At 42.9% G+C, this 24,882-nt stretch overlaps 1 protein-coding gene across 3 annotated transcripts in view; it reads left to right on the top strand.

Annotated features, from left to right (window-relative positions):
* Window positions 1-23,472, top strand: part of LOC122559859 (chemokine-like protein TAFA-2) — a 289,286-nt gene extending 265,814 nt beyond the window's left edge. For 2 of the 3 annotated variants that reach the window (XR_015760509.1, XR_015760510.1), the window contains exon 7: window positions 22,226-23,471. Coding sequence is in view for 1 of the 3 variants with exons in the window: in XM_043709983.2 (XP_043565918.1) it covers window positions 22,226-22,237 (12 nt within the window). In the remaining 2 variants the exon portion in view is untranslated. Of the gene's footprint in view, window positions 1-22,225 lie in introns of all 3 variants that reach the window. The other variant, XM_043709983.2, reaches the window with a different exon arrangement.
* Window positions 23,473-24,882: the final 1,410 nt, after the last annotated feature.

The following is a 24,882-nucleotide window of genomic DNA, read 5'->3' as shown; positions in this document are numbered from 1 at the left end:
CCACTATTTTTTCTGTATCACTTACCAACTTGAAGGTGGAGGTTTCCTTCAGGACTGCTCCTTTATTCCTATTGTTGACGCTGACTGTTTCACATTTCAAAGTTACTGGCTGACTCTCTGTGTCTTTTTTAATTAGTAATGTTGTGAACATGGCAAACATACATGACTTTAAAAAATATTCCTTTTGGATCAAACATATTCTCTTTGGATATTTTAGCGATGGTTTCCATCTCTGATCACTATGTTGCATTGGACTCTGAGTATAATCAGAGACAGGCAGAAGTGGGTACTGCAGATTAGAGTCAAGATTAGAGTGGTGCTGGAAAAACACAGCAAGTCAGGCAGCATCCGAGGAGCAGGAAAAATCGACGTTTCAGGCAAAAGCCTTTCATCAGGAATCCAGACAGTTATTGGCTGGGGTACAGTGCTGTTACTAATGCTCCTTTCCATGCTGAGTCTCTGGCCCTGTCTAATTATCCCAGGTAGAGCATAGGCCATTGAAGAGTCTTAATATGAAGATGCACTTGTCTTAGATTACAAATCGAAGGTTATTGCCTGATAGCAATAGGTACAATAAACATTAACTAGTTAGGCACAAATATAGCTATGTGGAACAAGGTTATATCTATCCTGATTGGTATCTCATGTAAGAATAATTCAATTCTCCACTTGAAGGCTTAAACTAATGCAATTTTGACATTAATTTTAATTACCAGTTCTCTTTCTACATTTAAATCTACCTTTTTGTCTGAACTTATGGTGAGTTGTCCTAACGTCTTGTTATATGACTCCAGTGTCAACTTCTGTGTTTTATAACATTCCCGTGAAGGACCTTGGCTTGCTTTGATAAAATGAAAATGCTATATAAACACACATTGGTCACAGGGAAGGTACTGCTAGGATTTATCATGGCAGGAATGGGATGTTGGCATTTAAGATGTGACCATTAAATGGTTTACACTTTGAGAGCCCATTGAGAAATTCTAGTTTGTTGTCATTGGAGGAGAAGATACACCCTCAATGTCTGTATTCAAAGAATAATAATCATTCGGAAGATAGCAACTACTGGGCTTGTCTTATTTTAGTATTAGGATCAGCGCCAGATCATCTCCCTCCACCTTATCTCTATACCTATGAAGTGTAGTAGCCACCCCTTTGAACAATTAACTCACCCTCATGAACATTGACCACAAGTCTCAACCCCTTCTTCTGGAAGTTTCTCCGGCTTTCAGAAATTTCAGGCCTAGAGTACTTACTGAGTAAAGGCTTGAACTAATCGAAAGTAGTTGAATTGTTCAATTAAGTAAAAGGAAACCTGTACGATTAAACAAGAATCATTTGTTATTTTACACCATTGCCTCCAGCTCTATTGAGTGATTTTCAACAGTACACAAGACCTTGAATGGAAAACAAATTATAGTCGTTCACAAATATTTTTATGTCATGTGAGACAACTTTATTGCCCAAGACATTTTCAAAATGTTTATCATGTTGCATCATTTGCATATTGTCATGGGAGTGCTGTTATTTTCTCCCAACACTTTCACTCATCTTCAATATCCTCTTAGTCAGAAGGATGAATATCCTTTGAGCATTTCAGTGTGAAATATATTGCTGCTCTGCAATAGAACATAGAACATAGAAGAATACAGCGCAGTACAGGCCCTTCGGCCCTCGATGTTGCGCCGATCCAAGCCCACCTAACCTAATATGGAGCCAAAGTGAGGCTTAAGCTCTGTGGCTCAATACATCTATATAATAAATGTAAAATATTTCTTAAAATGACAAATTTAATCCACTGAGTGTAGTGGGAAGTCATCAATATTATTTCAGTACCACAAATTGCTTGATCACAAATTTACAGTTTCTGTAATAGTTGATGTCCAATTATTTTTTGATGTCTACATGGCAATATATTCCATTTTCAGCTGAAAAGAGTTTGCTAACTTTATTCAACAATCCAAGGCTGCACAATGGCTCAGTAGTTAGCACTGCTCTAGGACAGGGACCTGGCTTTGATTCCAGCCATGGGCGATTGTCTGTGTGGAGTTCTCCCCGTGTCTGTGCGGGTTTCCTCCTGGGTGTTCCCGTTTTCTCCCACAGTCCAAAGATGTGCAGGTTATGTGGATTGGCCATGTTAAAATGCCCCATAGTGATCAGGGGTGTGTAGGTTAGGTGGATTGGCCATGGGGAATGCTGAGCTTCAGGGATAAGGTAAGGGGTGGGTCTGGGTGGGATACTCCTCAGAGGATCATTGAAACTTGATGGGCCAAATGGCCTGCTTCCAAACTGTAGGGATTCTATGATTCTAAGGGGATTTGCAAATTGGAAGTCACTCAACCTAAAATCCACCTTTTACATGTACATAGTCTGCCCTGTATACGTTGATCTCTCTCTGCCTGGGCACAATGCTAAAATCATAAAATATTTCAGCATAAACATGGCCATTGAGTATGTGCTGACTGTTTTGAAGGGTAATCCATCTGTCCAACCTATTTCCAATTGGTTCCTGATATTGCCCGAATTTCCTACCCTTCAAGTTTAAGGTTACTATTAAACTCCTATTTACCAACCTATCAGACAGTACATTTCAAATCCGAACAGCGGTTGTGTGAAGATGTATTTGCTCATTGGGTTTCTAATTCATTTGCCAATTCCCTTGTATCTGTGACCTCTCAGTATTGCCCTGTCAACTTTGGGAACAGATTCTGTTTATTTACTTCATGATATACAAATCTTTAATAAATCATCTCATGGCATTTTTCTCAGAGAGGTCATAAAAAACAGCGATTCTGAACGCTAGGTTTGACTACATGAGCATGCTGTCAAGTTTTGAAAAAAACACTGGTACAATGAAAGGGGAGAGGCCAGTTTTCCCAGCTCAGCTTTTCCCTGGTTTGGTTTGGGTTTTAGCAGGAGTGTTCTGAAGCTGCTGGACCCAAAGAAGCAGGTCCATGCTGATCCTTCCTTTCTCTCTGACATCTCTCCTGTAAGAACCTGTGTTTGATTTTTATTTTTTTTGCCAAGGGGTGTTTATAGGGATTGTTTGAAACAGCATCATTAAGTTGGAATAATCTGTTGGGTTTTTGGACAGGTTAAGTTATTCTGTATTCTGTTCTCTTTTGTTTATGTTTTATTTGGTAATTTTATAAATAACTTCTGTTTTATTTAAAACTAAGTGATTTAACCAGCTGCATCACTCCTGGAATATCCACTATACACCAGCTTAAAACAACTAGCAAAGTCTCTGGTCCATAACACTGGCCAAAAGAAGAATGTGATTGCATTCCCATTATTTTGAATGTTTAGGCCTAGTCTTTTAGTCACTGTCTTCAATATCAAACCAGAAATGAATTTGTCTTCCATGTACAATATCCCTGCGTGCATACCTGACCAATTCCAAACTTTCGGTCACGTTTCTCTCCCTCAGATTATGGAGAATGGCCCCATATTTATTATTTTAACTGGACTAAAAGTCTAACATCAGTGATGCAGCAGACATTCAGTTCAAATCCAACCCTGGCAGCTGGCGATCCACGATTGATACATTTAATAAATTCGGAATAGGAAAGCACTATTGGGAATGGCGACGAAGGTACAATGCATTCTTGTAAAAATGCGGCTGGTTGACTTTAGGAGAGAAGTCAGCTGTTCTTACCTGTTTGCAACTCTGGACCTGAAGTAATGTGGCTCAGTCTTGAGTGGCCTCTGAAAGAGCTTAGCAATTCTCCTCAATTGCATTGAGTCTGAAATGTACTATTGCAGTGGTTCAAAGAAGGGAGCTCACCAGCGTAATGGGAGGGCATAATAATTATGTAAATGGGCCTCAGCCGTAAATAGTGATTCCACTGTGACCTTAGTGGCTATGTGCTAGAGTTCCTGTAAGACGTTAGACCCTCTACTTCCTGCTCCAGAGCCTTATCATCATTTTCAATGCAACAACTAACGTGGTTTCTAAGAAATTTAACCTGATCTAATGAGGGTCCCAAATAAGCACATGATCAAACAACCACCACCTTCTCAAACCTGGTAAATACTGGCCTACTTGTCTGTGGGTAAAAATAATATCTGAAGGAGTCAAACCCCTGAGGAGTTTCAAGCTGCTTTGCAACATGTCTGTTAGCTCTGTTGGCTGGATAGCTGGTTTGTGATGCAGAGTGAAGCCAATGACGTGAATGTTCCAATCCTGTGCTGGCTGTGCTTACCATGAAAGTTCTGCCTTTCAGTCCTGCACCTTGCCTGAGACGTGGTGACTCTTGCATTAAGCTTGTCATGAGTTCCTTCTCTAGGCGAAAGTGGATGCTGGAGATCAGAGTCGAGATTAGAGTGGTGCTGGAAAAGCACAGCAGGTCAGGCGGCATCCAAGGAGCAGGAAAATCGATGTTTCGGGCAAAAGCCCTTTCTTTTGCCCAAAACATTGATTTTCCTGCTTCTTGGATGCTGCCTGACTTGCTGTGCTTTTCCAGCACCACTCTAATCTTGACATGAATTGCTTCTCTCGCTATAATGAGAGAATGGAACGATGGCAACTTAAATGCTTAAAACTAAGGCTGTGTCTGCTGGAGCACACACAACAGCAGCAAAACATCTGAGTTAAATCAAAATTAAACATTGTTAAAAATGTTTAAAAAAAGTGTAAAAAAAGTATATAATTGAAGAGAAATGATTTGGAGGTGCCGATGTTGGACTCGGGTGTACAAAGTTAAAAATCACAAAACTGATGAAGGAGCAGCGCTCCGAAAGCTAGTGTTTCCAAATAAACCTGTTGGATTATAACCTGGTGCTGTGTGATTTTTAACATTGAAAAGAAAACGTTCAAACAAAGCAGACATCTGTTAATATTCTGAATACAATCAGCTTAATGTTGCACAGTCTGGAGAAAACAGAGGTGAACATGTCAAATTTATCATTGCACTGTTGACCCTTTGTAAACAGTGGACACTTTGTAAAATTAAAGCAAAAATAACGATAAACTCATTGTCAGGAACAGGTGTAAGGCAGTTGTGCCCCACAGGGCTCCTCTGCTATTCAATTAGATTCGAGCTGATCTGTACCTCAACAGCGTTCACCTATTTGCTACACATCCTTGATACCTTAATCATAAAAACACATTGATCCCAGATTCCAAAGTATCATTTTTCCCAGTATCTGCAGTCCCTGTGTGGAACAGAATCCCAGATTACCATTACTCTTATTTTCAATAACGCAGTAATAGACCCGTTGTATGAAAACAGTCATCAAAGGAGAATTATGACATGCAGAAATTATTCTGCAGTTCCCATTGCGTTTCGTCCTACTCATTGAAATATAATTGAACAGCAATAATGAATGCCTGGTCATTAGCGTAGCTGTAACCGAAGATAGGTAATATGATTAAAGGACTGGATACATAATTACAGTCCACTGTACCCCTGCACAACCATTATTGTTGAAGTCTTGTATAAGCTTTAAAAGCCCAGATAAATTAGACAGGGTAACATTATAAAAGTGTAAATGTCCCTAAGTTGATCAGAGGGAAGAGTGGGCCCATATGGCTAGGCAGGCCAGTGCAATCATCAGCTTTTATGTAACAATGTTGATGAAGTATGATGTCCGTACTAAATCATAATGTTGGAATAGACCTCATTGTTAACAGACTGTGTTAGATTTCAGGCACTACAGATGGACAGACTGCAGCAATCTGTTCAACCTCAGGAGAAGGAGCGTTGGTACAACAAGGGGGCTGGTGTACAGCATTAACTCAATAATCTGGAACCCCTCAGCGATTGTTTTGGGACAAGGGGTCAAATCCCACCTTGAATTTGAACGGCAACCTTGTAACAATTATCATTGAAAAACCCATCTGGTTCACTAATGTCCTTTCAGGAGGGTAATCTGCCATCCTTGGTTGAGTTCAATATGGTTCACTCTTAAAAGTCCTCTCTGCAGTCAGAGATGGATAAAGAGGTGGAGCTAGTGATACCTATATCCCAAGATTGAATAGTTTAAAAAAAGCCCCTGCAATTTTTAAGGATGAATTTTGGCATCTAGATTCCTGAATTGGTAAATCTTAAGTTCAACGAAAATGCTTCAGATGTTGTTAGAAAGCAGACTAGCTACTTAATATAGGACAACTCAATCTATGTTTGCTTTTATTCATAGTTATACAAAGTACAATACAACTGTAACAACACACAAGAGAAATAGGGATACAACTGTAAGGTGTCCGAAATTTTACAAACCAAACAACACTACATAAAACATACATAGAATTTTCACACAAGTCACTGTGACAGAAATCCACAGAAGAGAAGAGTCTATTTCACACCCTAAAGGTAAAGTTTACAGTGGGCAATATACAATTGCAAACACTTTACACATTGCCTGCACCCAGGCACAAAAGAAAACACAACATAGCCGAAACCAGCATTTAATAATGAACATAACTCAACTCTCCCTGACAGCCTCCAGTCCCTGGGTACCCTTCACCTGCCACCTGTCCACACCACGTACTGACCAGACCATCTTTGGCTAGCCTTCCTGCACGACAGTCCTGTCTTCGGCTACCCTGCGTATTGACCGACCCTCCCCAGGCATGTAAAACATTAAATTCTGGAGTAGAGTGGTGCTGGAAAAGCACAGCAGTTCAGGCAGCATCCGAGGAGCAGGAAAATCGACATTTCGGGCAAAAGCCCATCATCAGGAATACAGGCAGAGAGCCTGAAGAGTGGAGAGATAAATGAGAGGAAGGTGGGGTTGGGGAGAAAGTAGCATAGAGTACAATAGGTGAGTGGGGGTGGGGATGAAGGTGATAGGTCAGGGAGGAGGGTGGGGAAGGTAGCAAAGAGTACAATGGGTGGATGGGGGTGGGATGAAAGTGATAGGTTGGGGTGGGGGGAGGGTGGAGTGGATAGGTGGAAAAGAAGATAGGCAGGTAGGACAGGTCATGGGGACGGTGCTGAGCTGGAAGTTTGGAACTGGGATGAGGTGGGGGAAGGGGAAATAAGGAAACTGTTGAAGTCCACATTGATGCCCTGGGGTTGAAGTGTTCCGAGGCGGAAGATGAGGCATTCTTCCTCCAGGTGTCGGGTGCGGAGGCAGCAGAGGTGAAGGAGGTGCAGGACCTGCATGTCCTTGGCTGAATGGGAGGGGGAGTTGAAATGTTGGGCCACAGGGCGGTATGGTTGATTGGTGTGGGTGTCCCAGAGATGTTCCCTAAAGTGCTCTGCCAGGAGGCGTCCAGTCTCCCCAATGTAGAGGAGACCGCATTGGGAGCAACGGATACAATAAATGATATTGGTGGATGTGCAGGTAAAACTTTGATGGATGTGGAAGGCTCCTTGCGGGCCTTGGATGGAGGTGAGGGAGGAGGTGTGGGCGCAGGTTTTGCAATTCCTGCGGTGACAGGGGAAGGTGCCAGGACGGGAAGGTGGGTTGTTGGGAGTCATGGTCCAGACCAGGTAGTCACGGAGGGAACGGTCTTTGTGGAAGGCGTAAAAGGGGTGGGGAGGGAAATATATTCCTGGTGGTGGGGTCCTTTGGAGGTGGCGGAAATGTCGGCGGATGATTTGGTTGATGCGAAGGTTGGTAGGATGGAAGGTGAGCACCAGGGGGGTTCTGTCCTTATTACGGTTGGAGGGGTGGAGTCTGAGGGCGGAGGTACGGGATGTGGACAAGATGCGTTGGAGGGCATCTTTAACCACATGGGAAGGGAAATTGCGATCTTTAAAGAAGGAGGCCATCTGGTGTGTTCTGTGGTGGAACTGGTCTTCCTGGGAGCAGATATGGCAGAGGCGGAGGAATTGGGAATACGGGATGGCATTTTTGCGGGAGGTAGGGTGGAAAGAGGTGTAATCCAGGTAGCTGTGGGAGTCGGTGGGTTTGTAAAAAATGTCTGTGTCAATTTGGTCATCATTAATGGAGATGGTGAGGTCCAGGAAGGGGAGGGAGGTGTCAGAGATGGTCCAGGTAAATTTAAGGTCAATGTGGAATGTGCTGGTGAAGTTGATGAATTGCTCAACCTCCTTGCGGGAGCACGAGGTGGCGCCAATGCAGTCATCAATGTAGCGGAGGAAGAGGTGGGGAGTGATGCCGGTGTAACTACGGAAGTTGGACTGTTCTACGTAGCTAACAAAGAGACAGGCATAGCTGGGGCCCATACGGGTGCCCATGGCTACCCCTTTGGTCTGGAGGAAGTGGGAGGATTCGAAGGAGAAATTGTTAAGGGTGAGGACCAGTTTGGCCAAACGAACGAGAGTGTCAGTGGAAGGGTACTGTTGGGGACGTCGGGAGAGGAGGAAACGGAGGGCTTGGCGGAGGTCATGGCGGATGGAGGTGTAGAGGGATTGGATATCCATGGTGAAGATGAGGCATGGGGGGCCGGGGAAACGGAAGTCTTGGAGGAGGCGGAGGGCATGGGTGGTGTCTCGAACGTATGTTGGGCGTTCCTGGACTAGAGGGTACAGGACAGTGTCGAGGTCGGTAGAGATGAGTTTAGTGGGGCAGGAGCATGCTGAGACAATGGGTCGGCCAGGGTGGTCAGGCTTGTGGATCTTGGGAAGGAGGTAGAACTGGGCAGTGCGGGGTTCCCGGACTATGAGGTTGGAAGCTGTGGGTGGGAGATCTCCTGAGGTGATGTGGTTCTGTATGGTCTGGGAGATGATGGTTTGGTGATGGGGGGTGTGGGGTCATGGTTGAGGGGGCAGTAGGAGGAGGTGTCCTCGAGTTGGCATCTGGCTTCAGCAGTGTAGAGGTCAGTGCGCCAGACTACCACTGCACCCCCTTTATCTACTGGTTTGATGGTGAGGTTGGGATTGGAGCAGAGGAATTGGAGTGCTGTGCGTTGTGAGGGTGAGAGGTTGGAGTGGGGGAGGGGGGTAGACAGGTTGAGGTGGTTAATGTCCCGGTGGCAGTTGGAAATGAAGAGATCGAGGGCAGGTAATAGGCCAGCGCGGGGTGTCCAGGTGGATGCAGTGTGTTGGAGGTGGGCGAAGGGGTCCTCGGAAGGTGGGCGGGAGTCCTGATTGTGAAAGTAAGCTCGGAGGCGATAGAAGAAGTGTTCGATGTCACGGCGTGTATTAAATTCATTGATGCGTGGGCGGAGGGGAATGAAGGTGAGTCCTTTGCTGAGGACTGATTAAAGAGTGTTGAATAGATGGAAAGTAAAGATCCAGAGAGGTTGAACAAAGGAGAAAAACAATGAAAATTTACAGCCCAGGAACAGGCTCTTCGGCCCTCCAAGCCTGAGCTGATCCATATCCACTGTCTAAACCTGTTGCCCAATTCCTAAGCATCTGTATCCCTCTGCTCCCCACCTACTCATGCATCTGTCCAGACATACCTTAAATGAATCTACTGTGCCTGCCTCTACTACCACTGCTGGCAACGTGTTCCAGGCACCTACCACCCTCTGTGTAAAGTAATTGTCGCGTATGTCCCCTTTAAACTTTCCATCTCTCACCTTGAAAGCGTGACCTCTCGTTATTGAATCCTTCGCCCCGGGAAAAAGCTTATCTCTATCTACCCTGTCTATACCCTTCATTATTTTGTAGACCTCAATCAGGTCCTCCCTCAATCTCCTTTTTTCTAATGAAAACAATCCTAAGCTACTCAACCTCTCTTCATAGCTAGCACCCTCCATACCAGACAACATCCTCATAAACCTTCTCTGCACATCCTTTCGGTAATGTGGTGACCAGAACTGTACACAGTATTCTAAATGCAGCTGATCCAATGTCTTGTACAATTGTAACATGACCTGGCAGCTCTTATACTCAATTCCGAGCGAGAGAATTCTACAGCTTGAGACTTAGGCAATTGAGACCCGGTCACCAATAGAGGAGCGATTGTAAGTAAGAATGCACAGGAGTTGAAATGTGAGGAGGGTTGATATCATGTATGGTTGGAGTTACAGGGATAGGAATTGTGAGTTTGTGAGTAAGACATTGTTTTACTGGGAACGAATATTGGTCAGTGAGCACAGGGTTGATAGCTGAATGGGACCTTAGTGTGTATGAAGATATGGGTTTCAGAGATTTAGATGTCTTCAAGTTTACAAAGTTAAAAATCACACAACACTAGGTTATTGTTATTATTAGGTTTTTATTTGGAAGTACTAGCTTTTGGAGCACTGCTCCTTCATCAAGTGACAAGTTTCGATTCATTAATATGTAAATCCCAGAGCTTCTTTCAAGTCATGCCCTCAGGTTTTATAAAAAGGTGATATTTTAGCTCAGACAATACATCAAAGATGTGACATTGGAGTCTGTCAGTATTCCAATCTTGAGTCAGACTGGTTCTGTTTCCAAAGTAGGAGTGTATAAAATGTCACATGGATTGACTGCCTGCAGATTGTGTACTTTTTGAACAAACAGAATGTATCTACCAATACAATTCGGCAAATTTGCACCTGTAATGCATTGCTGAAAATGTGTTGCTGGAAAAGCGCAGCAGGTCAGGCAGCATCCAAGGAGCAGGAGAATCAACGTTTCTCCTGCTCCTTGGATGCTGTCTGACCTTCTGTGCTTTTCCAGCAACACATTTTCAACTCTGATCTCCAGCATCTGCAGTCCTCACTTTCTCCACCTGTAATGCATTGTCTGAGCTGAGATGTCACCTTTTTAAAAATAAAACCTAAAGTTATCTCAGGATTGTGACTTGAAAGCAGTTCTGGGATTTACAAATTAATGAATTGAAACCTGCAACCAATTCTAAAATATGAAAGACTTTACAGCAATCTAGGTTTGTTCAATATATCATATCAGTTGCATGGCACTTTGATCTTGTGCTATAAATTCTGTGTTTTATGATCCTGTCCCACTAGCTTCTTGATGAAGGAACAGTGCTCCAAAAGCTAATACTTCCAAGTAAACCTATTGGACTATAACCTGGTGTTGTCTGATTTTGAATTTGTCCACCCCAGTCTAACATTGGCACCCCCTCATTGAAGTTTACAGGCAGTGAAATGTGAGAGATCAGCTCAGAGCGCAATGGAATAGCCAAGCCCAGAGGTAGAAAAGGTTTGAATGAGATCCATGGAAGCAGCATGGGGACCAAATGTAGCAATCTATCCATATACTAGTCAAACACTCCCAGACAAGATTTGGAGGTGCCGGTGTTGGACTGGGGTGTACAAAGTTAAAAATCACACAACACCAGGTTATAGTCCAACAGGTTTAATTGGAAGCACAGTAACTTTCGGGAGCGTCGCTCCGAAAGCTAGTGTGCTCCTAGACAAAGTTACCTCTGTAAGACCTGACATCTAACCGTGTAGTGCAAATAAATTATTGACCAGATGCCAGGCTATAACTTCACTTGCACTTTGTTCTTTGTGCTGCCTGCCTTTCACAACACCCTGGAAAATCAATAACCTATATGACAGTTCAAATAAATGACATTGGTCATGTAATTGAAGACAAGATAGCGCATCAGTTGTACGCTGTCAAGTCTTTCTGGTAAGATTGTGTTCTGCAGTCCTTTAATCTCTCATCATATTTTTTCAAAAACACAAAAATAGCCTCCTAATTGGCAGTGGTACTACATTCTATCCTCCTGAATTTCATTTAATATAAAACTAATAACATTGCGCTTTGCTGTTAGGATGTATCATTCCACTTCCAGGAGAGCTTAATCATTCAGATAGATTTAATTCAGCTTAGCACAAGTCTGTTCCCAGATGGCAGCTCATCGCACTGTTGTATAAACTTGGAATGATCCTTTATAGCAACTAAATGCAAGCATAATAACTAACATTTTATTTGCTATGTAATCCTCATTCAGCTTTGTGCTCCACTGAGTGTATGTTTCAGAAGTCGATTAACTAAATATGCACAAGGTGAATGGAATAAATGGTACATGCAAAATATTTATGCCATTCATATTACCTGGCTTGTATGTGTGTTTGTGTGTATATTTACAGTATTTACATCTTCCTGGACATGTAGTACCTTCTTCTACCAATAGGCGCTGCTAATGCTCTTATTCATTATTTTAGTTTTTCAGCTTTAACCAAAGAAACACCTCGCAACCTTGAGATTAATTTAGGTGTCAAGGGGATAGATGTCAGTGCTCACATTCTGAACAATCCCGCATCCCAAATATAGGAATTAGACATGTCCAGGTGAATAATGCTTTACCTCTGTTTTAACCCTGGCTCACAACTGAAGACCATGTCTGTATCTCTGCCACCCATCTTAGTTAGCCCCTTGCGTGAGACTGACAATTTAGTGCTTATTGCTAACTTGCACCCAGTCCAATTCACCCACCACCCTGTGCTTGCTGATCAACATCAGCTTCAATATTGAAATTTTCATCCTTATTGTCAAATCCCTCCGTAAGCTTCACCTTTGTAACTTCCTCTGGCCCTACAAACATTGATGATCACCATGCTCCTCTAATTCTGGCCTCTCTCATGATTTTCATCACTATGTTATTGACAAACATGCCTTTTACAAACTACAATTTATTTCCCTACCTCTTTCTGATCTTTTAAGATCTTTAATTTTGTATTGATATTAATTATTTTGATAGCTCAACTGGATACTTAAGAGCTGCGAATTACGACTAATATTTAGAATTCGAATTAGGAGTAACAGTTAATGAACCCAGAACTGAACTCATCCAATATAACCACCAAAAATGATCTTTGATTCCAAACTTTCAGAAAAGCATCTCTGATTGTTCCACTATGACGGTCTGAAGACTGAAGTCTCTTTGAATCTCTATACTGTGTTCTCAACTCTGTACAATTGATTGTCTAATTTTTATTTCACTCAACCATACAAGTCTTATTTTGAATTATTTTTCCAGTCAGTTTGCATCAAACACGATGGTTTATCAAACAAAGCATTTGAATCCAGGTGAAAGTGAGGACTGCAGATGTTGGAGATCAGAGTCAAAAAGTGTGGAGCTGGAACGGTACAGCAGGTCAGGCAGCATCTGAAGAGCAGGAGAATCAAGGTTTTGGGCATGAGCTCTTCATCAGGAATGTGGGTGGGGCAGTGCTGAGATGGGGAGCTTGGGGGGGGGCAAGGGGCCTGAGAGATAAATGGGAGAGATAAATTGGGGACTTGGGGGCAAGGTAGTTTGGAAGGCAATAGATCGGTGAAGGTGTGGTGTGATAATAATAGGTCAGAGGGGAGGGTGGAGTGGATAGGAAGATGGGACAGGTAGGAGATGAGGAAACTGGTGAAATCGACGCTGATGATGAGTGGTTGAAGGGTCCCAAGGCAGAAGATGAGGCGTTCCTTCTCCAGGCGCCGGTGGCTTGGATTTGGCGGTGGAGGAGGCCCAGGACTTGCATGTCCTTGGCGGAGTGGGAGGGGGAGTTGAAGTTGCCGGTCATAGGGCGGTGGGGTTATTTAGTGCGTGTGTCTTGGAGATGTTCTCTGAATCCAGGACCCTAGTTTGTGCTGCATTTATCTAGCCCCTAAAAATTGCCAGAGAGCAATTGATATGGATTGCTCTCTCATTGGCCTTTGTTGCTTTACACATGACCTTGATCTGCCCTCGATGAGATGCTGCAAAATCTGGGAACGAAGCACAACATCCTGATGCTCTCCTTGCACAGAATCATCCATTCTTTGCTTAAACAGTAAGAGTGACATTTACTCGCCATTTTAACATCTCATGAACAAAACATGGTCCAGATTTTTGTGGTGTGTGGAAGACTCCATGGGCCCTTTAAGAAATGGCAGGCAGGACCTGAATGTTGAAGTCCCATACTCATTTCTGAGAGTTTCCATTGTTAATTGGTGGGAAAAGAGGGATGGGGCCTAACTCACACAAGCGGGAAATCCAAACGCATTAGGTCAACTTCAACTTGGTGCTGAGTTCAGACATGGATTTAATAAGCAAGCCTCTTAACTCACAGTTTCAGAAGGATGAACTGATGAAGTAGGGTGCACTCGTGATGTAACATTTCTTTTTAAGTCCCCCGTTCTTGAAAGGAAACAGACAAGTTGATGTTGTAATTAAAACTTTGTTTTAAAAATCACCTCTGCTGAACTGCTTTGATTGATAGGCCATCTGCTACAGGTTAGAAAGAAAACTTTAGCATCTGGTCTGGCATGTTTCAAAAAGAGATTTGTTGGCATTTCTCCAAGTTGTAATGAAAGTTTGGCTGAGTTTGAAAAGCTGCAGTTATCTCAGTAGAAGTTCTGCATTCACATTTATAGCTGATAATTTAAATAGACTATTAAAGGGCTCTCTATCTTTGAAATAGAATCTTAGTATTAACTGGTTTGTTTAAAAACTTGAGAAGATTTAAGATGGGTTTTATGATAGGGTTTTTTTCTCACTTTCAAGGATGTATGAGTTAAAAACTGTATCAGATACTTAGAAATGTATTTTCCTCAGAGGTTTATGGCTCCAGAGATCTACCTATGATGGATATTAGTGAGCAGCTTTAGAGGTGGCATTGAAAGGATGAATTCTGCCCTTTATTTCCTCATAGACTGGCTGAGACTCAGGTTTCTTGTTCAAATGTTTACTCATGCAAGCATGGGAGATGTACATTTTCAAAAATGGTATTCAAGTCGTTCTGTTATAATGGGCTTTCCATTAACGTGAATTCACTTTAACGCGATTACATCACCAACACTTTAAGCGCTGTTCCTAAAATGTGATTTTTATACAACATGGGGTTGCATAAGAACGCAACCATCACGCTATAGAAGAACGATCTGTACTGATCAAATTTTTATCACAAAAACAAAGGTTTACCAATTTTACAGACAACAAACTTCCAAATGACAATTTCTGCAAATACTAACTTACAATCAAAGCTTTACGTCTTTATTCACTCCTATCTCTACTCAATCCTTTTCAGAGTTCACAATCCAAGTGCGTACAAGTGACTATATTATCCAATCAGATATCCAGTTCTACCAGCTGCAGTACTCTACAGCTGATTAGATTACTTACAGTATGGAACCAGGCCCTTCGGCCCAACAAGTCCACACCGACCCTCCGAAGAGTAGCCCACCCAGACCCATTCCACCACATTTACCCCTTCACCTAACACTGCGGACAATTCACCTAACCTGCACATTTTTGGACTGTGGGAGGAAACCGGAACACCCGGAGGAAACCCACGCAGACACGGGGAGAATGTGCAATGTCCACACAGACAGCTGCCTGAGGCGGGAATTGAACCCTGGTCTCTGGCGCTGTGAGGCAGCAGTGCTAACCATTGTGCCGCCCACTGTAAATGTATAACAGTCTGTTATTTTCTGATGTATCGGGCAAGGCACGCTCTTCAGGGAATTAGGGATGGGAAATAATACATTGGCTTTGCTAATGACTTCCCTGAAAGAATTAAGAAAGTGGGGAGATAGTAAATACTGTTCTTTCAGCCTGGAGGGTACAAGAGACCATGGAGGTTTCTGAAGGTCATGAATTGACATAGAGAATATAAGGGGGTCTTGTTCATTATGTTCTCATGCTCCATTGGGTCTGGGTGGAGTGATGAGGAAGTGGTGGGAACTAAAGCACTAGCAGCTTTTGAAACAACTTGGAGAGATTCCCAAAGAGCCAAAGTCTGACCTCGTAACTGGCTTTCAATGACATGTGCATGTCTTTTGTCAATTTTCGCTCTGTTTTCTGCCCATTAAACACCTCTCTCCCCAGAAAGAATACCAGCTGATTGAGAGGATATTTTACTGATGGGAAGTTGGTGGGAAGGGGAGTGGGGACATCCAACTTCCCTTCCCACCAACGTTTCCAACTTGAGCTACCCATCAGACTCCTGGCATATCATTGCTTGTCATGGGACTGAAATAGAATTTTAATAAGTTTATGTTTTGAAGAGTTTCTGTGTAATTTTGGATGCCATTCTTTCATATCTATCCTTGGTTACTTTCAGCCAGTGCTGAGTTTTTTCATGGGGATGGGAGTTGCCATCAAGGCCAATATTTTATTTCCCATCGCTAATTGCCTTGAAAACAGTGTCTTTCCAGGCTACCTCCGAATCAACCCCATTCCTGCGGGTCTGAAGTCACATGTAGGCCAGACCAGGTCAGGATGGCAGATTATCTTTCACATTAGTGAACCAGATGGATTTTTAAATGGGAGAAAAGAAACAACTATCACAGTCAGCATCACTGAGGATATCTTGATAATTCACATTTTATTAATTTAAATTAAACTTGGTTTCTTTATCTGGTGGGATTTAAATCCATGTTCCTGGAACATTCACCTGAGCCTTTGAATTGACCAGTTCTGTTTGGTTAGCACTATGTCATCATCTCCTCATCCGAGTAGTCATTTCTATTATCAACAAATTAAATCCAGATTTTCAGATTGATTAAAGTGCGTTCGATATTTGCAGAACAACACTGTTACCTTTAACAATCTAACTTAATGAATCCCCTTGACATTCAATGGTCTTACCTTCACTGAGATCCCACTATCAACATCTTGGGAGTTATCATTGATCGGAATCACAACTGGGCTCACCACATAAACACAGCGGCTGCAAGAGCAGGTCAGAGGCTAGGGATACTGCAGTGAGTAACTCATCTCCTGACTTCTGAAAGTCTGTCCACTCCCCCAACTACAAGGCACAAGTCAGGAGTGTGATGGAATACTCCCCACGTGCCTGGATGGGTACAGCTCCAACAACACTTAAGAAGCTTCACTCCATCCAGGACAAAGCAGCCGCTTGATTGCCACTACATCCATAAAAATCCACTCCCTACACCACCGACGCTCAGTAGCAGCAGTGTGTACTATGAGGAGAAAGTGAGGTCTGCAGATGCTGGAGATCAGAGCTGAAAATGTGTTGCTGGAAAAGCGCAGCAGGTCAGGCAGCATCCAGGGAACAGGAGAATCGACATTTCGGGCATAAGCCCTTCTTCAGGAATCCAGATTCCGGAAGAAGGGCTTATGCCTGAAACGTCGATTCTCCTGTTCCCTGGATGCTGCCTGACCTGCTGCGCTTTTCCAGCAACACACTTTCAGCAGTGTGTACTACCCACAAGATGCGCTGCAGAAATTTATCACAGATCCTCAGATAGCACCTTCCAAACCCATGAGCACTTCCGACTAGAAGGATAAGGGCAGCAGATACTTGGGAACATCACCACCTTCAAATTCCCCTCCAAGCCACTCACTACCCTGACTTGGAAATATATTGGCATTTCTTAACTGTCTGGATTAGTGGTGCTGGAAGAGCACAGCAGTTCAGGCAGCATCCAAGGAGCTTCGAAATCGACGTTTCGGGCAAAAGCCCTTCATCAGGAATAAAGGCAGTGAGCCTGGAGCGTGGAGAGATAAGCTAGAGGAGGGTGGGGGGTGGGGAGAAAGTAGCATAGAGTACAATAGGTGAGCGGGGGAGGGGATGAAGGTGATAGATCAGGGAGGAGAGGGTGGAGTGGATAGGTGGAAAAGGAGGTAGGCAGGTAGGACAAGTCCGGACAAGTCATGGGGACAGTGCTGAGCTGGAAGTTTGGAACTAGGGTGAGGTGGGGGAAGGGGAAATGAGGAAACTGTTGAAGTCCACATTGATGCCCTGGGGCTGAAGTGTTCCGAGGCGGAAGATGAGGCGTTTTTCCTCCAGGCGTCTGGTGGTGAGGGAGCGGCGGTGAAGGAGGCCCAGGACCTCCATGTCCTCGGCAGAGTGGGAGGGGGAGTTGAAATGTTGGGCCACGGGGCGGTGTGGTTGATTGGTGCAGGCGTCCCGGAGATGTTCCCTAAAGCGCTCTGCTAGGAGGTGCCCAGTCTCCACAATGTAGAGGAGTCCATATCGGGAGCAACGGATACAATAAATGATATTGGTGGATGTGCAAGTAAAACTTTGATGGATGTGGAAGGCTCCTTTAGGGCCTTGGATAAAGGTGAGGGAGGAGGTGTGGGCGCAGGTTTTACAGTTCCTGCGGTGGCAGGGGAAAGTGCCAGGATGGGAGGGTGGGTTGTAGTGGGGCGTGGACCTGACCAGGTAGTCACGGAGGGAATGGTCTTTGCGGAAGGTGGAAAAGGGTGGGGAGGAAAATATATCCCTGGTGGTGGGGTCAGTTTGGAGGTGGCGGAAATGTCGGCGGATGATTTGGTTTATACAAAGGTTGGTAGGGTGGAAGGTGAGCACCAGGGGCGTTCTGTCCTTGTTATGGTTGGAGGGGTGGGGTCTGAGGGCGGAGGTGCGGGATGTAGACGAGATGCGTTGGAGGGCATCTTTAACCACGTGGGAAGGGAAATTGCAGTCTCTAAAGAAGGAGGCCATCTGGTGTGTTTTGTGGTGGAACTGATCCTCCTGGGAGCAGATCCGGGGGAGGCGGAGGAATTGGGAATACGGGATGGCATTTTTGCAAGATGTAGAGTGGAAAGAGGTGTAATCCAGGTAGCTGTGGAAGTCGGTGGGTTTGTAAAAAATGTCAGCGTCAATTTGGTCGTCATTAATGGAGATGGAGAGGTCCAGGTTTCTTAACTGTCGCTGGGTCAGAGTCCTGCAATTCCCTCCCTAAAGGCATTGTGGGTCTGCCTACAGCACATGGACTGCAGTGGTTCAAGAAGGCAGCTCACCCCCACCTTCTCAAGGGACAACTAGGGATGGACAATAAATGCTGACCCAGCCAGCGATGACACATCCCATAGAAATGAATAAATAAAAATAAAACCCAAAAGAACTGCATATACTGCAAATCAGAAACAAAAACAGAAGATGCTGGAAAAGCTCAGCAGGTCTGGCAGCATCTGTGGAGAGAAATCAGAATTACCGTTTATCGGTCCTGAAACATTAGGTCTGATTTCTCTTCTTAAACTTGCTGAGCTTTCCCAGCAACTTCTGTTTTTGTTGCTGTTCCCTTTAATTGTTGGTTAAAAAATCAATGGGGTTATCTTTTGTGTATTTTAATAGCTATACTGCAGCATTAAAAAAAGGGGCTGATTCTAGAATCTGCTGCAAATTGCTGATCAAAGGTTCATGGGAACAAACCTTAGCTTTTCAAACCATTGCAACTTAAAAACTGCTGATGCAGTTCTCAATGAGCATACACCTTCAGCGCACTGATATTGTGCTGGATTTTGCTTCTGGCTTCAAACCTCCCTCATTTCAAAGATGACCTACTTAGGGGGCCAAGGATTCCCCCAGTTCATAGTCTAAGGCTGTTGTTAGCAAATGAGCAGCCCTAATGCATATCTAACGCACATCTTCATTTCCCTTTGTTATTAATGGGTGCTAGGCTGTAGAATCTATTTCTGCCTATTTTAAATTGTCCCCTTTATCCTTTTACTACTGGTTCTAGTTTTTAAATATAACAAGAGGTTCCATTGTGCCTATTATGTATTGGCTAGAATCCTAAAAATTACTGTTGACTTGATTAGCAAATATATACTTGATGCAATTATGTAGTATTACACCTCAAAGCTGCACTCTACTACTGTGGCTGCTTATTTTAGATAATTACGCCAGTCCTAATTAAAGCCATTGTCGCCTGGAGATCTAGGTTTAGAGGGAACCTGGCTCTGTGTGTTGAGTTCAAAATGAAATCTCAACATGAGTCTTGGAGAACTGAGAGATGTGGATGGTTGATGCTGTTGGGTCTCAGGAGTGTGGGTCACTTTGACCTGGTGCTAACAGTAGTTTGCCATTGGCGAAACATCTGCACTTCTAGAGTTTTGTTAAGATAAATGCTGTGATTGTTAGAGCATAAGGCAATCTGCACGCGTACACACACTTACTGAAAGTGGACAGAGAGATTGTTAGCTGCCTTGTGTCACCTGATCATGATGTCACACTGCATTGCAATTGGCTGGAATCATTTGGTAGACATGTGTGCTGAACAACATGTGTGCATCTCCCAGAGCCGGTTCCCAGTCCAGTAGCGGTTCAATGTGGGGAACAAAAGCACAGTCAAGATGGTAACAGCTGAAAATCTAAGCTTAAAAAAGAACAATAATCTGGACAGCCAATATTTGAGAAGAGGAAAATTCAATTCATGTGTGAGGGTGACTCCCTTCATCACAACTGACTGTGCATTGCTGTCGTTTGCTGCAGAATGATTCCAATAGCCACTTCATTAGGTTTCATCTGCAGTCATTGCCTATAAACACTTGACTCAGGTCCAAGCAACTGCTGAAGGTCTGGGCAGAGAAAGTGACATGAGGCATTTAGCCGGCCCACTTTGCACATGCTCCTGCAGTTTGTTTCTCATCTGTGACTCTTGGAGGCTGTGGTGGTGTGTGTCTCCTCCACGTACCACAGCCTTTATATGTGCGACGTCTGCTACACCAGTGGATTTCTCAACCACGTGGGACTATCCTGGTGTTCAATACAATGAGAGGAATGACCTGGGAGAAATATTGTCAGGGCTGTAACAAAAAAGCTTCTTTCACTGATGAGGAAAATATCTTTGATCACCTTTGTTTACTAGTCACATAGAACAAGTAAAGACCATTTTGACTGAGGGGTGATGAAGATTCCCTTTGCTTCCAATCGGCTGTGGGGAGGCTACAGGTTGTATGGTTGGGTATGTCAGGCAACCAATGGCAGGTGTTTGGTGGTGGGGGCAGTTGGAGGCAAGAGCTCATCTGAGGATACCTCCAGAATATGACCAATCAGAGTTGCCAATGTTGGCCAGCAGAGAGCACCACTGCCATTATTTGTGGTGTAAAAATCTTCACAGAAATGGGATATATGGCCCATTATTGAGGTTTCATTGTTTTTCATCAGAATGCAGAATAATTGTTAATGCAATTTTTTTTAAAAAGCGGCCTGTTTGATCAGTGGTTAAAAAAGTTCTTTTTGAGAAATGCAATCTCTTAATTAACAACAAAGGGCTGTCCTGTTTACCTATGTATTTTAGCCAGCAGTGTGACATCATCATCTGGTGACAAAGACAGCTGTTGTTTTCTCCAAAGCAGTATATGGCTGTCCTCAGTAAGTGGAAAATATTCACTTCGATGCTTCCTTCATGTACAGGTAAAATGATTTTAAAAGTGGTAAAGTCAGAGTCTAAATATTGGAAGAATGCTGTATTTGATCTTTGATATAGCGACTTATGACATTGATTTCAATGGATCTGATTTGCTTTGATTTATTATTGTCATTTGTACCTAAGTACAGTGAGACGTTTTGTTCTGTGCGCAGTATAGGTAGATCATACCTTATAATGTGCATTAGGGTAATAGAACAGAGTGAGGAATACCATGCCACGGCTGCAGAGAAGGTGCAGAAAGACCGAGATCAACATTAAGTTTAAAATTTAAGAGGTCTATTCATAAATCCAATAACAACAGGGAAGAAGCTGTTCTTGAATCTGTTGCAACATGTGTTTAAACTTGCCCGACCGAGCCATTTGTGGTCATTTGTACCAGATCAAAAGTGATAATCGGGGTTGTTAAATTGTGTAAGAAACCCAACCAGTTCAGTAACATCTTTAATATATGGGTAGCAACCGCTACTCCTACCCTGTTCTGACTCCAATCACATCCAACATGGTTTTATTTTCCTGCAAAGCTATTTAGTTGCAAAAAGAGCAATTGAAGACAATTACTTCGTTAAACCAGGAAACAGAGTTTTATTTATGCTAATAATATTTCTTATCTTTCTTGATTGTGCAGTGGACCTGCAGACTTGAGAAAGGATTTTTTTTAGTAATTTTAGCCTGCTCCTTAATAAATTCAAAATTGGGAAAGAAACATATTATCAGTAGAAAATTCATCAAGGCATTTATTTGAAATTTCTCTAATTCCATGGTACATACCCACATGAGTCTCACAGGGACTTGGATTGATTCATGGTTACAGATGGCCAACCCAAATTAAAGAGCAGCAGTGAGATGCACCTAATGTTCTCTCTGTACGTACATTCACTTTTTGCGACTTTTTTTTGGATACTGATAATGGCCAACTCACTTTCCTCTACTTGTCAGAATTATTCATCGGCAATTAAAAACAGCACAACCAACCCTCAATCAATTTCAGTGCACACTCAAAATATAACGACTAGTAATAAATCTTGATTTACTGCTGTTTATACTGCACAAAAATGGATGAGAGATGTTTTACAACTTTAATTATCAAGTAAAATGAAATCCACGGCAGATTATCACATGTTTAGTGATAGTTCTCACCTATACAACTACCTTTCTCACTGATAAAAATAAACACCTTTAAAAAGGCAGGGAACAAATGTATACTAACCTCCTCCAACTCTTGTTGCAAGACTGTTTGGGGTTTATTTTTACATATTATTGACAGGCTAACTTGCTTCACAAGGCTCTGACTTTCTCTTGATGTTCATTCTTTCTAGGTGACACGATAGTTGACAAGGAAGGTTGGGCTGTTTTTCGAAGACACCTCAGCTCAAACCTCAGGTCCTGTCCTTCAACTTTCACCTGGTTTTCACAAATCCGGAACACTTTCACTTGAGCTCAGCCAAGGACTCAGACAAGTGAGGAATTAAACATTAAGAGACCAAGAAGATTTCAGGGTTATGGAATCTGACAAGATGTGGAATTTGCCCATCTGGCATCTCCTAGTGGAACATATATAGGAGGAGGAACATTGAGCTTTGCTACCCATTTCAAAATGCTCCTCACAAGTAGCTGTGTCAACCATCTCTCAGATTCATCGCTGTGATCGCAACGGACCTGGACATATGTGGATGGGTGGCTCATATTTTTGTAAAGGAGCAAGAGATGGGATTTATTGGACCAGTGAGGTGAAATGGAGCTGTGTTGAAGTTCATGACCACCAGACTCTTTGTTCTTGCCCTTCCCAGTGACCTTTCTTGCGGCCTCAGCAGGTCACGATGTTCTCTCTAAAATTTGAAATTTCAAAATGTGGAGAGGCTTTAGCTTTTCACAGTTTGGACTTTGCTTTTGTTATAGAAATGAATACATTATGGTAAATGTGTATAAACAGCAGTCTGCTATTGACAGTAAATGCTTACCCGTATGCATAAATCATATGAAAGTTACCGCAGGAATCTCTGACGCAACTGTACTGCTGCCGTTCTTTGGCAATTGAACAAATACAAACTATTTTAATAACTTCGGTGAAATGTGTGCACTATCAGAATACCTAAATAATGTCTTTTTATTTGGTTTAAATTGTTACATGGAGAAAGTCTGAAAGTGTTAGGATCTTTTTACACTATCATAATAATATTACTAACCCACAACATACTTGTAACATCAGTTCTGCTTGTATGCAAGTTACTTAGCAGTTATGTTTATCACTGTAGCCTCATCTTTATTTGAATATTTGCCCTTATGATTTTGATGTGACTAAATCTTTACAGATATTATTTATTGCTTAAAAAATTGTGTACTCTGGAAAGCAACAAGAGGTCCAGTACCCGAACGGAAGAAGATGTGGAGCGGATGTTTAACTCAGTGATGCTGTAAAATGTAGCACAGTTCTGAAACTTTTTTTTGGTTTTGTTTTTGGACTTGTGTAAATCTTTGTTTTAAATGTAAACAGTAAATAAAATTCAAGTAGCAAAGATGTAAATAATTCTCAATAACAACTTCTCTCTGAGAAAAAGATGTGGCACAAAAACTACTATTCTCTGTATTCCAGTTGCTTTCGGTGTTCTTTTTGCCTGATCCAGTTTTCTGTCACTGTCTTGAAGATTAATATCACCTTCAAGTAACAGACTTATTTATCTGCTTGATTACTGGTACAAGAACTAAGAGGCAGATTTAATATTTGGTCAAGAAATGGAGGAGGCTGTGAGGACGAACTTTTTATGTAGTGATTGGTAATGACCTGAAATGGAGGTTAATGGAAAGGGGAGGAGGAAAGATTTGAAAGGGAAATTGGATGGGCATTTGAGGAAAATAAACTTGGAGGGCTCAGGGGATAGAAAGATGGGATGGGACTGACTGGATTACTCTACAGAGAACTGGCATGGACTTGATAGGTTGAATGACAAACCGTCTCAATGAATCTATTGCCTTATAGACAGGTTGGTGTTTATTAGTAATTGGGATGTGGAAGAATGATCATCAGAACTATGAGTGTAAATTACCTGGAAAGTGCAATAAGTTAGTTCCTGAATTTGGTTCTAACACAAGGACATTGTTTATAAGTATCCGATGGGTGGAGACTAGAACCAGGGGTCACAGGTTAAGATTATGTGGTTTAGGACTGAGATCAGGAGGAACATCTTCACTCAGAGAGAGGGGAGCCTGTGGAATTCTCTGCCACAGAAAGCAGTTGAGCACAAAACATTGCGTGCTTTCAAGAAGGAGTTCAGCACAGTGGACTGAAAGTCTGTCACCAGTACTCTTCAACAAGGATCAGTGCTGGGATCTCAGTTGTTTGTAATTTATATAAATGATTTGGATGAAAATGTAGGTGGCCTGATCAGTAAGTTTGCAGATAACATGAAAATTGATGCAGTTGTGGACAGCGAGAAAGATTCTCAAAGCATGCAGCAGGATGTAGATCAGTTGGAAAGTTGAAATGGCAGATAGAATTTAATCTGGACAAGTGTGAGGTGATGCATTTTGGGAGGGCAAATGCAGGAGGAGTATGCAGTAAATAGCAGGACCCTTAGGAGCATTGATACACAGAGGGATTAGATTAGATTCCCTACAGTGTGAAAACAGGCCCTTTGGCCCAACAAGTCCACACCGACCCTCCGAAGAGCAACCCACCCAGACCCATTCTCCTGCATTTACCCCTTCACCTAACGCTATGGGCAATTTAGCATGGCCAATTCACCTAACCTACACATTTTTGGATTGTGGGAGGAAACTGGAGCACCTGGAGGAAACCCACACAGACACGGGGAGAATGTGCAAACTCCACACAGACAGTTGCCTGAGGTGGGAATTGAACCCAGGTCTCTGGCACTGTGAGGCTGCAGTGCTAACCACTGTGCCACCATGCCGCCAATAATCTTGGGGTCCAAATCCATAGCTCCCTGAAAATAGTGACATAGTTGGATAAGGTGGT

This window comes from Chiloscyllium plagiosum, unplaced genomic scaffold (genome assembly GCF_037043375.1).
Source record: "Chiloscyllium plagiosum isolate Xiang-an unplaced genomic scaffold, Cpla_swu_hap1 HiC_scaffold_19, whole genome shotgun sequence".
NCBI lineage: Eukaryota > Metazoa > Chordata > Chondrichthyes > Orectolobiformes > Hemiscylliidae > Chiloscyllium > Chiloscyllium plagiosum.
Note: the sequence above shows the minus strand (reverse complement) of the source record. Positions and strands in the feature narration are given on the sequence as shown.